We start from the raw sequence: 19,228 nt of genomic DNA, 5'->3' as shown, positions 1-19,228 counted from the left end.
GACAGTGGAAAAAACATAATTTAAGAAAAAAATAGCTCTTTAATTAGCATGTAGTTAATTTTATGAAAAAAAAATCCCTCTGCAACATTATGACCTGTCTCATTTTATTATGGACTGGACTACAACACCGCCGTATGACCTGGCATTTAAGGACCCCTGGCTTAAATGAGAATGAATGGGTCATATGTTTGTGTTAACATCCTGCCAACGAGTGAATGTATTTCCTTAGAAAATTTCTTCATCCTTTGTCCTAAACCTCAGCTTTCTTCATCTACAAATTGGGGACAGGTATACCTTTCTGACAGAGGTGCTACTTCGATTAACAGTTCTAGGAATTTTCTTAGAAGTTCTATATATAGGAATTCATATAATACTTATGATTTTATGAGCAGATTTTGTCATACTCACTTTGCAGAGAAAGCTAAAGCACAGAGAGAAGTTGGGGAGCTTGCCATATATCAAATATTTGATAAATATTGTTAAACTTGCAATAATATTTACTAGTTTTATGTATTTATTCTATATTTATTATACTATAGGACTCTTTATCATTTATTTTCCATAGACAAACATTAAATATTGTATATTTATTATATAAATAGTACATATTTCTGTATAACATATATTTACATCTTTTACTCTAAATAAATTTTGGTCTTTTATTTAGTTATTTTATTTCTTTATTTAATGCATATACATTTGTTATGTTTATGTTAATAAGAACATTGTTACTAATGTCATTAAGGCAAATGTTTTGTCAGATGTTATTCTTTTATTCATGACAGCAACACAATTATGGAAGCAACACAAACACTGCTCATTTTGCTTTACTATATGGAATAATTAATGTTTATTCAGAAAGTTTATTTGGCAACATATATTTACTTAATCTTAACTATTTACCATCAGATTATTAGCTGAAGGAATTAATTAGGAAATGCCTTACTTTGTGAAACCCTCTGCTAAGTGTTATTATTTTTTTTTTTTGTTGCTACAACTCAGCTTTCCCTCCTTCCTGATCTTTGTGATGTGAAACAAAACAAAACAAAGACATAGACTACTTAATGATAATGTATAAGATAGGCACACATCCAGTGATTAAGATATGAAAGAAGGCAAGACATATAAGGGGGAAGAGCTGAATGAAAGTCTAAAATATGAAGATTGGGTCCTATGAAAGTATTTTGTTTGCATATGAGAACTTCAAGATCAAAAACTCATCATAAATTCATTGAAATGATATGTATTTTTAAGACTTAAATTACAATTTTTATCCCCCTCTTAAAAGTACAGGAAAAGGTGAAATGTTTAAAGAATGTGCACGCACGCACACACACACACCTACACACACACAGAGGCAATGTTTATTATTGGCTTTCCAGGAACTGTTTTGCAATTTTTAAAAAATCATTTAACCATTTGAATTTCTTATGTTTTACTTTGTGTTTCTGGGTTAAATTAAGATCTCTAATGTTTCATTTAGGTCTAAAATTAGAATGCTATCTCAATATGAATGGAACTATAAAGGGACCTTGAATACTTTCAATATTTTCAATAAGGCCAATGCTGTGGACTTTCCTAAAACTTGAAAAAAATAATTGAAATGAAAAAAATGGGTGAATTCAGAAAATAATGTCCTAATATTGTTCCACATTTGACCCTTAGATTGTTACACTTCTGTTTAAACTCCACATTATCTCAAGTCTGTTTTACTTTGAATAGTAATGAGAAGGTTATGTTTCCAAAATTATGGCTGTAATTACCTTTTTCTTCAGCCCAGCACATTATGAATGTCAGTGCCATTCAAAGCCTGCAAGTGTTTTAATTTCATATATTAAATTTAAGTATTGATGTGTATATTCTCTTTTGCAGAAAGGAGAATATTACAATGAAGGAAATGCATGTGGGACTTATTAGATTCAATTTTATTTAGTCTAAGCAGGAAGTCTTTGATTATATCTTTTAACTGTACATAGCATTCATGCTGCTTATATAAAGTAGAGTAAGTCTTGGAGGGAACTAGAACAAGAGATGGGGAAAATCAACCTTTTCCACTGACATTCAAGAAATCAAAATCTTCAGCTAAGGAGAATTTTGGCAGGAAGGAGTAGGCATGGCATAGGAATGAAAGCATGGGCTGTGGAGTCAGAAAAATCTGTGTTTGAATCCAGGCTCTACCACTTACCTATGGTATGATCTTGAGCTCATGTGTGGAACTCATTGGTTCTCAATTCCCTATTTGTAAGGAGAGGGTCATCATAGATTCCACCTTCAAGATACGTAGGTAGATTAAATATTATTGTATTCACCTAAATCATGTTCATTAAGTGCCAAGTACACAGAAAAGACATGTGCAGAATGTTTTTTTTTTTAGATCAATGCCCTAACACCTACATGAACTAAATGTTTTAAATGATTATTTCTCAAAAAAAAAAAAAAATTCAAAGGGTGTATTTTGGTATGGTAGTAAGTTAAAGTCTGGTCAACTCCATATATTGTAGAAATGAATTGAATATAACCTTTGAGTGTTTTCTTCCCTATGTATATGCACTAACACTCTTCTGCCATATTTTTATCCTCATTTCAACACTTGTCTCTCCAATGGCTCCTCCAGTTACAATTCATTTTTCTGGGTAATTTTCCTGAGCTTGTAATTCCTTCCCTTTAAGACTGTAATCTATTTATTTCCCTAAAATTTTCCTGTTTTTTTAAAAAAATATCATCTGATCTTCCGGATGCTTTCTCTCACATTAAAAATAAGTTCACATCGATCTTGTCTAAAACAACAAATACACTTTGCCTTGGTTCTTTTATTCTCTTCAGGTAGTGATAAATATTTTTTTTGACTTTTCATTCAACCTAACATGAATTTCTAGAGAGAATAAGGTAGTTCATAATGTTGCACTTTTCACATTTACTCCTCAACTGATCGCATTGTGTCCTGTGCTCACTAATCCATAGAAACTCTTCTGACAAAAGGCACTGGGAGTCTTTGAAATGCGACTTCCAATAGATGATTTTCATCTTATTGTATTTCTTTACTTCCTTTGAAGTATTGATTATTCATTCCCAGACATTCTCTATCTTTTTGAGTCTCATAAAATCAAACTCATATGATGATGTTTACTTTGATTATTCTGTCTATAATGTTTTCATAGATTTTGTTTTTATTTTTCCTTAAATATAGGTGCCATTCAGAGATCTCGCTGTTACTCAGAGATCTGTGCTACACTCACTATGTATGGTCCTCTTTACATTTTGATTATTATGTGCATGCTTCTCAAATTTTCTCACACATTTTTTATTTTTTATTTCAGTTTAGAATTTGGTCTTGAACCAAAAACATCTGAAATAATACAGTCACTCATCTTCTGGGATAAATTTAGATGGATATCTCACAAATACCTTACTTCAAATGTTTAAAACGTATTTTTTGTCCTAAGTTCTCATGTGTTTCTATATTTTCTAAGTTAATGGAATTTTTATCCACTCATTTCATCAAATCTGGAAATACTTGCAATCTAGACTCCTTTTAAGACTTACACATCCAATTAATTACCAAGTACTTTATTTTAGACATTTTATCCTAAACATTTATCAAACTGACCCCCTCCTCTCTAATTCTACAACTACTGTCCTGGTTTAGCCTATCACTTTTTTTTTTTAATTTAAATTAAATTAGCCAGTATATAGAACATCATTCATTTCAGATGTAGTATTCAGTAATTCATCAGTTGCCTATAACACCCAGCACTCATCACATCACATGGCCTCCTTGATGCCCATCACCCAGTCACCCCATTACCCCCACCCACATTCCCTCAAGCAATCCTCAGTTTGTTTCCTATAATTAAGAGTCTCTCATGGTTTGTCTCCCTCTGATGACTTCCCATTCAATTTTCCCTCCCTTCCCCTATGATTTTCTGCAGTTTCTTATATTGCACATATGAGTGAAACCATATGATAATTGTCTTCCTCTGATTGACTTATTTCATTCAGCATAATACTCTCCAGTTCCATCCATGTCAATATAAATGATAAGATTTCATCCCTTCTGATGGCTGAGTAATACTCCATTATATGGGAGAACATACCACATCTTCTTTATCTATTCATCTGTCAGTGGATATTTCCACTCTTTCCACAGTTTGGCGATTGTTCACATTTTCTCACTCTCGTACTGCAATAGCCTTCTATGTAAATTCCCTGTTTCCAATCTATCTTTTTAAAATTTACCCCCCTCCCCATATAAGCATCAATGAGTACCATCCTCAGCACACACTTGAAAAAATAACTTGCTGTATTCAAAGCCCTCTAAGGAATCACTGCCCTACAGAAATGGTTTACAAGTCTTAACAACTGTAGATTGTAGAAGAGAAACTTCACAAGGAGTTCAATACACAAGCATATATTTATAGTAATTTTAATTTCAGAACTCTAACTTTGCTGACATAACAAGAGCAATTCCTGACAAGTGTAAAAAATCAGTTTTAAGGTAGTCCTTTGCTCCTTCCTGAGCACATTTATATACTTTGTTTCTTTGCTTAATTTTGACATGAACTCTCTGAGACGGACCAGCATGTTTTACATTTTTCATCCTTATGGATTGATGATACTAAGATTGAGAGATTCATGACTTACTCAAGGTTGTCTGTCAGTTTTCACTATTTTAATACAAAAAGGATCCCAGGTCTTAAAAGGCTCATAGTATAGTAGAGAAAACTGAAGTATGACAGAAACACAATGTGATAAATGATAAGTAGAAGTAAATATAATGTGAAATTAAAACACTGACAAGAGCACAATGAACTCTGATGGGTTGGTGAGGATCAAGGAAAGCAACTATAGAAAGAAACCTGATAACCAGATGGAGGAAGAACATTTCAGGCAGATGAGGAAATAGCATAAGTATAGGAACAGAGATAGTAAAAGTAAGGGTGGGTCCTGTTTGGTGAATAACCTGCTGCACTATAACCAGAAGCCATATGGATATTATGCAAAATAGCCTATGGGAAAGAAAGAATTGTTCTAAGGTGAAAGAAAAAAAAAAGGCTAGTACTTGTTTGTGAAATATCATACTAAAGAATTTAAACTTTGGTTTTTAGTCAGTAGAGACCAAAGTTTGGTTAAAAATAATAAATAACTAGATTATAGCAATGGATAAAAACTTGTAGAAAATTGTCTAAATATATAGATTAGAAGGGAATTGGCTAATGTAGCTCTATGATACAAAGGGTGAGAGACGCCGGAGCCAAGAATGGCACAAAATTTCAAAATATATATAGGCAAAATATAGATATGATGCTATCATCCAAGAAATGAAAGCAACAAATAGAAACACATGATTTGGAACATAAGTTGATATATCTGAAGGATTTCATAAACAAAATAATGAACTAAAACCAGGAATCTGGTCTGGAGATAAAGATTAGGAAATCATCATTTTGAAGATGGTAGTTGAAGCCAGAAAAGTAGATAAAACCCCTTAGCCTGTGAAAAAGAGAAGACTGAGAGTAGACCACCTAAAAATGACAGTAAGATTCAAAAAAGAAAAGGAAATCCATTTCATGGAAAGAATTATATGCAACTCAAGAATCAGCAGGCTCAACTCAGTGATGTTAGACAAAAGAGCTGAAAGAAAGACGGTGTCCTAAATATGGCTAAATGTTATAGGAAAGACAAGTAAGTCGGTGACTGGAGTGACAAATGGCATTTTACCCCATATCCTAGTTAGACTTTTTTATTTATCAGTATCCCTTCTTCTGTAACATTTTTATTATGATCTGCAGCTGGCAGACATATAGTGTTAAGTTTTTCATCTATTTTTATTTACTTCTTTATTTTAATCAATCAATCATTTTTCTAGACAAAAATCCTTTCCAAGTGGTTAGTGGTGCCTAACTTCCCTCTCATCTACAGATGGGAGCCATTATTAAACACCCAGCACTCAGGGTTAATATAATAGTAGTAGAAAACTTTCACAAAGCATATATCCCTCTCTTAATCTTTTCAGTATTTTTATGTCAGGATATATAAATACCTGTCTATGAATAATAATGTTATACGTGTGTTTGTGTATGCATATAGAGAATAGTAATGTTGTAATACTTTCAAAGACAGTGATATTTGATGTCTTGTGTGTTCAAATTCCATTATTTAAACTCCATGAGATTAAGGATCATGTCTGCATTTAGTGCAGTAAATGGCATGTAGAAGGGGCACATGGATGCTTTTTAAGTTAATAAATGAGGCAGTAGAAACAAAAAAAAATGGTATGGCGAGAAATAGGTGAAAGAATAAGACAGAGAAAGGGATTACATTGGAGGATAAGGCTCGTAATGGATAATTTAAATTAACATATACTGCTACTAAATAATTGAAAGTTCAATAAAAACCTCATTAATTATAACTCCCTATTTATCTTGTATGGGATCACTCAGTTTGAGGGGGGTTGTTATTTTACCTTTGCACTATTTATGAAGTTTTGCTTTGGTAGGAAAATTAATAAGATAAAATTATGTCAAGAAGTTTATTTAAAACTACTCATGAAACAAACTTTTTAAGGACTTCAGGCTTACGTTATTAAATGAAAATGAATGCCGCAAATTATTCATGCCATTCTTTTATTAAAGTTGATTCAAAGATATCTCTCTTTAGAAAAATAGACCTATCTAAATGTGAATTATGCCCTTTCATAGGATCATAGAGAGGTCTTTGGATTTCCTTTAGTTGACCATCGTACTGCAATTACCACCATATCACCGCCACCCTTGCCAGCATCATTGTGATATTTATTGTTGTTAGCCTCATCATCAATGCCATTAATATAAGTTCTCTAGTATGGCAGGTATTGGACCATTCACAACATCTCTGTGAAGTATACGATGTTTAAGTTTTTTTAGATGTGGTAACTAATCCTTTGGAGATTAAAGTGTTTAAGATAACATAATTAAGTGGCAGAACCAAAACTTTAATATATTTCTTTTTTTTTAATTTTTTTTTGTATTTATTTATGATAGTCACACAGAGAGAGAGAGAGAGGCAGAGACACAGGCAGAGGGAGAAGCAGGCTCCATGCACCGGGAGCCCGACGTGGGATTCGATCCCGGGTCTCCAGGATCGCGCCCTGGGCCAAAGGCAGGCGCTAAACTGCTGCGCCACCCAGGGATCCCCTTTAATATATTTCTATGTTGACTGTCCAAAATGCCCCCAAAAAACCCTATTAATAAACAAATTTAAGTTTATGAGACCTATTGCAGTGAGGAAGAATTGCATCCTAAGTGTATTAGTTTCCCAGGGCTGCCGTAAGAAGGTACCACAGATTGAGTATGAGGACATCTATTGTTCAAGGTGGTATCAGAGTTGGTTCCTTCTCAGATATGTGACAAAAAAATCCATCTCAAGCCTCTTGCCTCGCTTCTTGTGGTTTTCTGGCCATCTTTGGACTTCCTTGGTTTATCAACCATCACTCCAATCTCTACCTTCATGTTCACATGGTTTTCTCCTTGTGTGCACATCTGTTACCCACTCCACCCCTTTATAACTTTATTCTAAATTAAGTAGTTGCATCTGCAATGATCTTTTTCCAAATAACATCAGATTCTGAGATATTGAAGGTTAGAACTTCAACATATGAATTATTCAACCCATAACATTGAGTCTTAGTAAACTCTCCAAATGGGTAAACTAGGGAAGGATATTTATGATATTTTGGCCTAGTTGTGTGGTTTTATGGTAAGCTTTAAAAAGTGGAGTACTAGTTGGGATTGAGCAGTTTCTGGCAAATTAGTTTTAGATTACAAGCCAAAATGAGGAGGGGAACATAAAGCAAGTGTTTATAAATATTCTGTTTGCCTATATAGATAAGTTTTTTGGTTGATTCGTGGTTTTCTTATCCCAAGTGGGAATATACTGGAGCAAATAGCTAAATACTTTTGTTTGATCACAATATTGTACAAAATAGGGGATGAAGAGTATGCCTGAGTACATAATTATTTAATTTATAGGGAATTATTAATATGTTGGTTTTTGTCCTCATCTGTATGACTTCAGAGTCCATCATTACATCATCCTAACTTTTTTCATTATTGATCTATATAGTCTATGCTGCTGGATTGCTCTAATATACAGCTCTGTTGAATAGGTCTAATAGAATTCAGTTTAAATTTGCTACCCTGTTGTAGTCATTGCTGGTTGGATTGGGTTGCATCTTTCTTCCCTATGAAAGCCTTCAGAAAGATTATCTATCATTCAGTAGTCTACATATATACATATATATCTTAACCCAATTCTTCTATTTTCTACACAAATCCTAGTTACTTCAGGTTTTCAAGTAAAAGCTATATTTATATGGTAAGTAATAGTCCTCTTGTGGGATGCTAATAATGTCAATAAGTATAAGAGCATTATTTTAGATAACATCTTTGTCCTTTTGGACAAAGTATCACAGACTGAATGGCATAAAAAGCAACAGAATGTTGTTTCTCACAGTTCTGGAGATAAGAAGTCCAAGACCAGGGTGCCAACATGATGGAGTGAGGATTCTTTGTAGGTTGCAAACTTCTACCCCAATTGTAATCCCAATTACAAGGATGAAGCCCTTATGATCTAATCCTCTCCCAGATGCCCCACCTCCTAATACAATTACTTTGGAGATTAGGATTTAAATACAGGAATTTTTAATAAGCATGAATATTTAGAGGATAGTAGATACTAACATGGTCAGCATCCTGTGTCTTCTAATATCCTGGGGTTTTACACCTAGAGGTACAAAATGACTAAAGTTTTTTCTGATTAAAAAAAAAAAAAAAGTTTTTCTGATTAATTTGAAGCATTTTCAACACCAAGGTTCTGATACAACCAACATGCTATCATTTTATTGGAAGCACGTGGAGCCATGAGACCTATCTATCCAAAATATCTTACTATTGCTTTGAAGTGAGATTTGCAATATTTAAAATATCATGCACACATTTACCTTGGCTTTTTTGATGATAATTGTGTTACAAAAAAAATGCCATCCTACCAGCCTTAAAACCTAAAATTTAATATATGAATCAGAGAAAGGGTTTCAGATAGAGATTTTTGTCATCAGGATATCTTACTCTACATATAAGTTTGCATTTGTAAAAAGGGGGGACTGCAAAGAATCACCTCCTCTGAATAAAATAAAATTCTTTTGTAAATACAAATAAGAGTTATAGAATTCTATTCTTTAATTTATAAGTATTCTGCAATTGGGTTAATTAGATCAGTAGAATTAAGGCCAACAATCCACTGAAAATTTAAAGCAATTTAGAGTCCTTTTGAATCTTTAAGGAAAATCCAATAAGCACTTGAAAAACAAAATCAATGAAGAGTATTAAATGTTTCTTTTCTGATTTTCTACAGGGTCCGAGTTTTCTTTCTGAGGCCCTTTTTCCTAAACGCACAGCAAAAATTGAAGAAATGGATCCATTTTTCAACCTTCATGAAACCATTACCAAGGTAGGTGATAACTGCATTCATGAGCAAGTTAGGAAAGTTTTGTTCTTTTTTTGCTTGTAGATGGAGAAAAGGAAAATAATCGATCAAGATAAATCTTATATTTTCATTTATTAAATATACTCGAAAAGATTTTAAGTACCTCCTGTTATTTTACTAAGGAGTGAAGATGATAAACTACTCAATCAAGATCATACTGACCAACAGCATAATTTGTATTCAAAATCAATCTTTAATAAAACAATTAGAGTTGTTTCTTCATCTGAAAGTAGATTTGTGGTATACTCTCAAGTACACCCTTTGATTAAGGGCAGTATAAAATGTGTCTTTGAATTTTTGTATCTTCAAAGTTTTGTTTCAGTATTTAAGAGACTCAGTTTTTGCAGTGGCACTTTTTAATTTCGGTAAAAGAAAAATGGCTCTTTAAAAAAAAAGACTGCATTTATAATAAATGCTTTTATACTATGATGATTGTACCTACATTTTTCTTAAAACTCTTAGCTGTGAGTTTATAATATGGAGAAAATTAGATTGTACAATATGGAGTAAATAAATTTAACCTCTGACATCATATGACATCATATGAATTTTTACATTTACCAGCTATTTGTTTAACCTGTCATAACCTCCCTTTTGGGGATTGAGTTTATAGAGAATATTGGCATTTCAGCACATTTAAAATAATCCATATTTATATATGCTTAGTTGAAAGATTGAATCATTCTTAAATCTTCTTAGTGAAATTTTACATGGCTATTTTTCTCTTTCATGGACAGGAAATGTGATATAATGAACTGAACTCAGTAAATGGCATTAGAATGAACTCAGAATACAGACTAGGATTCTAGGTCTACCCTAGCTTTTTAAAAAACTGTGAATTTATTTCTTTTGAACTTTTTTTTTTTTTTAATTAACTTTTATTGGTGTTTAATTTACCAACATACAGAAAAACACCCAGTGCTCATCCCGTCAAGTGTCCACCTCAGTGCCCGTCACCCATTCCCCTCCAACGCCCGCCCTCCTCCCCTTCCACCACCCCTAGTTCGTTTCCCCGAGTTAGGAGTCTTTATGTTCTGTCTCCCTTCCTGATATTTCCCAACATTTCTTTTCCCTTCCTTTATATTCCCTTTCACTATTATTCATATTCCCCAAATGAATGAGAACATACACTGTTTGTCCTTCTCTTTTGAACTTTTGAAATAAGAGGAGTTTGGACCACATTTTACTTAAAATTCTCCTAAGCTCAAAATATCTAAATCTTAACTATATTTATACCTCTTTGCTTTGCAATTTATTTCACTTCTTTGATTTAATTTTTAATGTACCCATCCTTTAATATACATATTTATTTGCATATAGCAATATGGAAGTGCCCCCCTTTACTAAGGAAAATAGTTCCTTAGTATTCAAAATATTAATATATTCTTAATACTTCTAAAGATGATAGATTGATAGATAAAAATAGATATCTATATCTATATATCTATATACCTATTTAAATGAGTATATACATCTGCATACATTTAGATGAGGGTGTTTGTGTGCAGATGTGTGTATTCATTAAAATATTCTGGATACTTAAAGTCTAGGTTTATTTACTTATTTTTAAGTGAAGCATTAGAGGACTTTAGGGCAATGGAATAGTAATATTTTCTCCATTGTTTTCTGCTTTCCTTTGGGTCAGGGAGTTCACTGGATTTTTATGGAATGAATAATTTGAGACCCTAGTGATATCAGATGTATCGTGGGAAGTGGAAACACACAGTGATGTCTTGGCCACACCACAACTTCTAAGAGCATGTTGGGAAATAGGGATGGGACAAGAAGAGAGTGGAGTAGAGTAGGACATAGGCTGAACGTATATATGAAGTCAGCACTTAGTGTAAAACACAGAAAGTCAGAGACCTTTTGAAAGAATACACAAATTTGTGCACAGACATTACCACCAGTTCTACATTTATTTTCAAATTTATTTCACATGTAAATAGATACTAACCCATTAAATGGATGATGGAAAACATTCTGTGAAGAAATAAATCATGCATAAGTGCAGAAGTAAGTGGCCTGTGGCACTTTTCATGGCCAAATATATTTATCTACTGTTGATACTGTTTCCCTAATCATCATGTTTACTTATGGTAACCATTCATGTTGGAGAGATAGGCCAGGGGAAGAAACTGTGCTTTCAGAAGTTCAATCTTAGTTTACCAATAGAAGAAATTAGGGAACCATAACAAGAAGTACTTAATAAATACTTTATTTTAAGATCAAATTTTCATTGATCAACAACCAAATAAAAATTAAAATATGGTGGAGCTGACTAGGCACATGACTAGGATATATGGAGCACAGATTTTACTACATTGGCTATCAACTTGTTATTTAATGTAGTAAAACTTTATTTTATTTTCTACATCAAAAAGGAATACACTCATAAGGGCTTTCCTCACTGGGATTCTGTGAGATTGAAAGACAATGTATACATTTTCTCTGGAAATGCAATATGGATGCAATTGAGTATAATTATTAACACATTAAAAAGTATGAGTGCTGATGTCTTGAAAGTAGACTCTTACCTGCATAAGTTAGATATGAAAGTGTACAATTAAACTAATTGATTAAATGCTGAGAATACACTGGTAGGTTAGTGTGTACAAAGAGAATATATAATTTAATTTGTAAAAGATTGATCAAGGCCTTTGGAATATTTTTTTTTCAGTAAGAATAATAATGGTATTATAATAGTATATCATGTATTTAGTACACTCCTTTTTTACATAACAGTGAGATATTATAGAAATTAGCAATGGATTTTGAATAAAAAGATCCAGTTATGTATAAGTTCTGTCGCTGTGAATTCTGAAAACCTGATGTGAAATGGGAGAAACACGTTAGAAAATGATAAAACACAATTACTGATATACCAATTATAAAACATTTTAAAGAAATCTATAGTAAATTGAAATATTGAAGATACTATTCCTTATTCCTCCCAATAAAATTTGAATTCAATACATGGCACTATAACACAATCACATATTTATTTTGCCTAATTAAATAAATATAACAAGCATATACATCTAATACAAATGTTCATGTAATGCAATCTATTATCCTTTACAAATGGTAACTTTACATTCCAGGCCTTTGTTATAGATCCCAAATAAGACATATGTAAAATTAAATTATAGTTCCTAAGTATTAAAAAGTTAATAGTCTATCAATGGTGTTATTTTTCTGAATAAAAAATGAAAATAAATAAACTGCACTCATACATGGGATAAGAGCTATGAGTCCTAGTATGTAGCTTTCAAATGCTCTCCTGTAGCTCTTTAAAAATATATTTTTTTTACAAAGTATGAATTTATGTCGGCATTTGTCTTTTTGATATAAAGCATGCAACCTAAGAAAGTAATGACTCAATATTGATGCTAAAAGGTGTAATTCATCATTGCTTCAATGACAGTCAGGTGGTATAGTATAAAGTTGCCGAAGGGCAGGAATACTGTCTTGATGTTGGAGATGTTTTCTTATCTTCTATAATTACCTTTAAAAATAGTACTTGTTTTTTTAATTATCATAGAAGCCAAACTAATTTCTCCGAAGACTACACATGAATGAAATACCAATATAAATCTGAGCTGCTAATCTTTTAATAAGTGAATAAAAATCTCCATGGATTTATGTTTTGGAATAGGCTTATTTCTCCCTCTCTACCTAGGACTTTTCTATTTATGTTTCTAAATCTTCAACATTTAGCTCATAAATTGTTATTAGTTATCTAAGTATTTTAGTAGCCTATTATAAGCCAAGGATGAAGCAAAACACTTGAAATACAAAAACAGTTATTACATGGGAGTGGGTCCAAAGAAGTAAACAGGTAAGGAAATCATTTCAATGTAACATACTAAAAGAGGTGATAGTGATATGAACAAGTTATGAGGAGAACGAAGATGGAGTTTATGCTTCTGACTAGATTTGAGAAATTCACCAGAAAGGCGACATTTGAAGACTTTAAGAAATATTAACTTCATCTTTAATGTCAATGAGCTACCCTTGAGAATTCTTTAAAAAGCAGGTTGTTGGTAATATTGTGTGAGAAATGATGATGTGTACTTTCAAAAACAAAAGGCAGATTTAAGAGACTTTTTTTAGGTTTGAATAACAGAATATATGATTTAATGGATATGGGACATGAAGCAGAGTGAAGAGTACATAATAGTTCCATTATGGGCAAAGTTAATATTATTAATTAACCAAACTGGGCATTGAGCTGAAGAAAGTGATAGAGTTTAGCATCGAACATGCGGAATTTTGGATACTTTGTGCATCTAGACAAATCTGCCATGGTGGCAGTTGGATACACGATTGGAGCTCAGGAAGAAACAGAATCCAAGGCATTAGCTGATGTAATAACGACTTGTCACATGTAGCTTTAAATTAAAAAATAAATTAAATAAAAACAGAACTTAATTTCCTCAATATCATTAGCCACAATTCACATGTTTAGTAACCACATATGGCTAAGGGTTGCATAGGATGGTGCAGATTATAGAACATTTTCATCATTACCGATGGTGCAAGAATGTTGCCCTGACAATATTCAAGCAGAGGAGCAAGAGTGACAGGGAGAGGACAAACGACCCAGGCTAGAATGGTTTATAGGATCCATTAGAAAAGACACATTATAAGAAAGAGGAAATGTTCAAAAGCATATTTCTCCACAACCTCACACCATTAAGATGGCTACTATTAAAAACAAAACAAAGAATAACAAGTGTTGACAAGGATGTAGAGAAATTGAAACCCCTGTGCACTGTTCGTGGGAATATAAAATGGTGTAGCTGCTGTGGAAAACTATGGCAGTTCCTCAGAACATTACAAATAGAATTATATGATCTACCAATTCCACTTCTGGGTAAATACCCACAGAATTGAAAGTGGAGTCTTCAAAACATATTTGTATACCCACGTTGATAACAGTATTACTCACAATAGCTAAAACATGCACACAGCCCCGGTGTCCATAGAGGGATAAATGGATACGTAAAATGGGGTGTATACATACGATGGAATATTGTTCAGCCTTAAAAAGGAGGGAGATTTTGACACAGGCTACAACATGGGTGAAACTTGAAGAGTTTCACCCATGTTGAAATAAGCCAATCACAAATTGACATTCTATATGCTTCCATGTATATGATGTACTTGAAGTAATCGAAACCAAGGAGGAAAAAAAAAAAAAACATAGAATGGAGGTTGGGGTAGGAATGGGGCATTTTTATTTAATGGGTATAGAGTTTCAGTTTTACACCTTGTAACTTGCACAAGGCATAAGAGTTCCAGAGACCGATATTGGTCCTGGTTACACGTTAGGAGTGTATTTCATACCACTCAATCATACTTAAAAATGACTGGTGGCAAATTTTATGTTATGTGTATTTTACCACAATCTTTAAAAATCCAGAAAAAAAAGTGTATTCGCCCGGTCAACTGGTCACTGTAACTTCTGAACCAATTGTTTGGAATTTTAGAATTATTTTTTTCTCATCATTTATGACCAATCCTCAGTTCTTTGCCATTATCCATAGAGTTCACATGACTTGTTAACCATTTCTTTGGTCTACATTTTTTTTTTTTTAGATTTCATTTTTTTTATTATTAGAGAGAGAGAGAAAAAACAAACAGGGGAAGGAAGGGGCAGAGGCAGAGGGAGAAACAGTCTCCTGGCTGAGCAGGGAGCCCAACAGCATCAGGAACATGAAGTCATGGGCTCGATCCCAGGACCCTGACCATGACCAGAGCCGAAGGCAGACGCTTAACTGACTGAGCCACCCGGGCGCCCTTGCTCTACTTTTAATTGATGTAACACCCTGTATTTATTTTATATCCTTTTGGATTTAATATATTTTATTATCATTTTCTTGATAAATTTTTGCCATAATCCACACTCAGTAAATGATGATTGATAACCCTATTTTAAGCAAAACACTATAGATATGTTGAAAAGGAAAGGGCTTAAAATTAAGTGTCAATATATAGCATTTGGGGAAGGAGAAGAAAGACGCTATCTATTGCATTATTGGATTAATTGTACTTTTCCTCCAGAACCCCAAATGCTCTATATTATACTTTAAAATCTCTGAGTATGAATGACACATCCAGGAAAATGAAAAGTACCTTACACATGTGGTACCATGGAAACTAGCAAATGACCTAATTCTGCAGGTGAGCTCCCTTAAGAAATACCAATTACTAGTCATATCATTGTTTTTTTCCATCTAATTTAAGAAAAAAAAATATTTCTTTGTCTTTAATTATTGTAGGATACGCAATATTAATACATTTTTAGTACAGGGGTTTTAAAATACTGTTTTTAAATGTATATGCAGTTCTTCCTTTTCTTATATAATGTCAAAATAGAGATCTTTTATAAAATTATTTCGATATTGCAATATTCCAAAGAGAAAAATAATAGGAATAATATAGTATTTATTCCTATTATGCGTGTGGAGAAAGTATTGCAGTGAGATTAAATTGCAGAATAAGGCAGCGTTTGTATAAAGCCTGGAAGTCAGGACTAGTGATTCTTATATAGTTTGTATTCTAACAAAGTAGTTATAGTTGCCCTTACTTATAGCTATAAAATTTAACTCAATTTTACAGTGGTGTGAATAAAGGCAAGTGGTGGTGTCTTCAATAATGGAAAACATTTAAATAATTCTAATTTTTAACCGTTTCAGCTGATATTAGTTACATTTAGAGGTAATAACCAGAATGACTTTGACTAATACAGTTATATCCTGCTAATTTATTTTAAACACATAATTTGCAAAATATGAATCCGTGATTATTTCTAAATGTCACTAATAAATTATGTTCGTACCAGTTGTTGTGATATTAAGATTCTCAGAGCATGGCAACTGAAAACAATCCGCTAAAAGAATCTGTTGATTTTATAATGATAGGACACAAAGGCAGACTAAAATACAGGATTTTATGTCTCTGGAGATGTCATTCTAAGCTATAGCTTAAAAATCATAGCATAGTAGCCCTTATATAAAGTCAGAGAAAAAGGAAGAGACCAGATATCCTTTATTCAGTTTCATGAATCCCACAGCCATGTATTCGTGAGCTAATAGATTTCTGGTACAGTTCTTTAAATGCTTAAAAACCTGGCTCCGATTTCTAATCTGAATGAGCAAATCTGAGTGTCTTCCAAGTATCTTTAATGTTGATATATTATTTGGATGAAATATGAGAATACTGTATTCTATTTAGCAAAGCAAGTATAATGATAGGCTTTAATCAGACTTGTACATTTGAGGTTATTTTGAAGCTGTGAGATTTAAGACTTTTGTTATTTTTAAAAATACTTTGAAATTTTTTTCCTGCTATATCAAATTGTTGTTACTCGATGCAAGATGTCTCCGTAGGGGTCTACACTGTGTTTCATGACGTGAGCTAAACCAGAAAATATCCAAAATATGTATTTTCAATGCAGAGATTGTACTTTGTGATAAAGAATGTTGGTTGGGGCTACTCAAGGGAAATGATGGGATATTAAAACCAACCTTGTATGCTTTGAAAAGGAAATTTTATAGGTGTGCATTTTCTTCATAAATGTATAATTAAACTCAATATCTTCATTTACTGAAATTGGAAATGGTGCTGACTATATTTTCTCTTGCCTAGAGAGGTTTGGTTTATTGTTTTTCATTATATGGCACAAGTATTACAGTTTCTAAAGGCATACCTTATGCTATAAGTTTCTCTTTTTTGTCTTTGCTTTTGTTACTCAAAAGCAAATTGTTACACAATAGACACCTGTCAAATCTGACACCCTTTTTAAAGGGTAGTTCATCATCAAAATAGATATTTTTGTCTCATCAAATTAAAAGAGTTAATATTGCACATTAAGAGAAGGAGAAAAGCTGTGATTCTCTTAGCATACATTTTTTTCTTCAATATATACACTGACTGATTTTAACATGTATTTATTGCAGAACATAAATATGCTAATGATATAAATCAGGATAGGAAGCTCTATGATCACCTATAAATAATATGGCAATCTTATAAAGACACAGTCAACCTACTCTGGAAAGTTTTCATGTGTGATTCAGGAAATGATGATAGCCTCGTCCCATAAAGTAACACTTCTGAATTTTGTCTGAGCTAAATACATCCTTCTTATTCCTGTAAATGTCAATAAATTGAAAGTGAATTTTAATGTCAATTTCTTCACTTGCCCCTCACTTTGAGCAAGAGATTGTCTTTCCACACCCTTTCTCAAACAAGATCATCCTTGAAGTGATGCAGAAGTACAGAGGCAAAGGACAATCCAGTCAATGGATAACAGATTAGCTCTAGGTAGGCAGGTCAAATGTCCTCCCAAAATCTGTTATTGAAATAAAGCCTCTGTATAATAAAAAGATTTAAAAGCCCCAGGCAATAACCACTTATTAAAAAAAAATCAAATAGAAGACAACAAACCAGAAGAATCTGAGCAGTCTTTCCGAGTCTATTATAATGGACTTTGATGATGATGATGCTCACACAACCTGGGGACAGTAACCATTGTCCCCATGTGTCATGATAAAAAAAGATCCCCTTACACACACAGACACACACATACACACCCATCATGTGGTATGAATGAATCAATGATACAAATTTTCAGTGCTCGTTACTCTCCATATTATTCCTTGAAAAACTCTGGATTTATATATATAAATATCACATATTTATATATATGCCTGTATGTCCTCTTTTCCAAGACAGTCTGAATGTCATCCTGTTTTTGTTTGTTTGTTTTTAAATCATCCTTGGACCTATGTATTCTGCGGCTATTGGTGTAATACAGAAAATACTTAAAAGTTGCAGTTTTTCTATCATTTAGTAGCCAGCATTTTAATTATGCAGTGTCTCTCAAAGAGTTCACAGCAATTGATGTTTTAGGATAGAATGAATGTATTCCACAAATACTAATACTTTAACAATATTAAATTGAATTTTAGGAACCGGACGAGAATTGGATTTGAATAAATCAAACAGATTTTTGTTTGAAGGGCAAAAAAAACTTTTGTTTGTGATAGGATAATATTTAGTTAGACTTAATTATGATTTATTTACTAATATATCTATTTGATATTATAAGCTAAGGTTTAGGAATGAATTACATTTAAAATTATAGTGTTCTTGACCATTAGTAGAGGCTCAAAGAGTAATAATTCCACTTTCTAAAATAAAATAATGAACAGTCATAATTATGTTTTCTAGTTGTCAAGAGAAAGAATTATGACCCTTATCATTACTGACTTTTAAGATAGCTAGGAAGAAGGTAATCCATTTTAGAAATATTTTCCTCAAAGTGAAAAAGTCCCTACCAAGTAGGATATTGCGTTTGTCATTAATAAAGAACTACATGCAGACTTGTTCAATAAAAAGAAAATAATTCTATTTTTCTCATGTAACTAAAGAGGCATGTTTCCAGAGTGGCTCAATCGCAGCACTTGATCTACTTCTCTATTATCCTCTTAGTTCTACCCTTCTCTCTGTTGGGTATTTCACCAGCGGAATTCCCCCATTGTAGAAAATGGGGGACTGCTCGGAGCAGTCCCTAGAATCCTATCTGTACCTAATTCTGTCAAAGCAAGAGATCTGTCCTCTGGTGACTTTCTCAGAAGAGCAATACTGCTGATTTCTAGAAAGCCCTAGCAAAACGGACCCTCATCTTATCACT

The 19,228-nt window shown here is 32.8% G+C and overlaps 1 protein-coding gene across 10 annotated transcripts in view; it reads left to right on the top strand.

Moving 5' to 3' along the window:
* Nucleotides 1-19,228, top strand: part of NAALADL2 (N-acetylated alpha-linked acidic dipeptidase like 2) — a 1,267,271-nt gene that overhangs the window by 1,112,937 nt on the left and 135,106 nt on the right. For all 10 annotated transcript variants that reach the window (XM_041732043.1, XM_041732046.1, XM_041732044.1 and 7 more), the window contains one exon: nt 9,391-9,486. In XM_041732043.1, the coding sequence (XP_041587977.1) occupies nt 9,391-9,486 (96 nt within the window). The remainder of the gene's footprint in view (nt 1-9,390; nt 9,487-19,228) is intronic.

The sequence above is a fragment of the Vulpes lagopus genome, chromosome 17 (assembly GCF_018345385.1).
Source record: "Vulpes lagopus strain Blue_001 chromosome 17, ASM1834538v1, whole genome shotgun sequence".
NCBI lineage: Eukaryota > Metazoa > Chordata > Mammalia > Carnivora > Canidae > Vulpes > Vulpes lagopus.
Note: the sequence above shows the minus strand (reverse complement) of the source record. Positions and strands in the feature narration are given on the sequence as shown.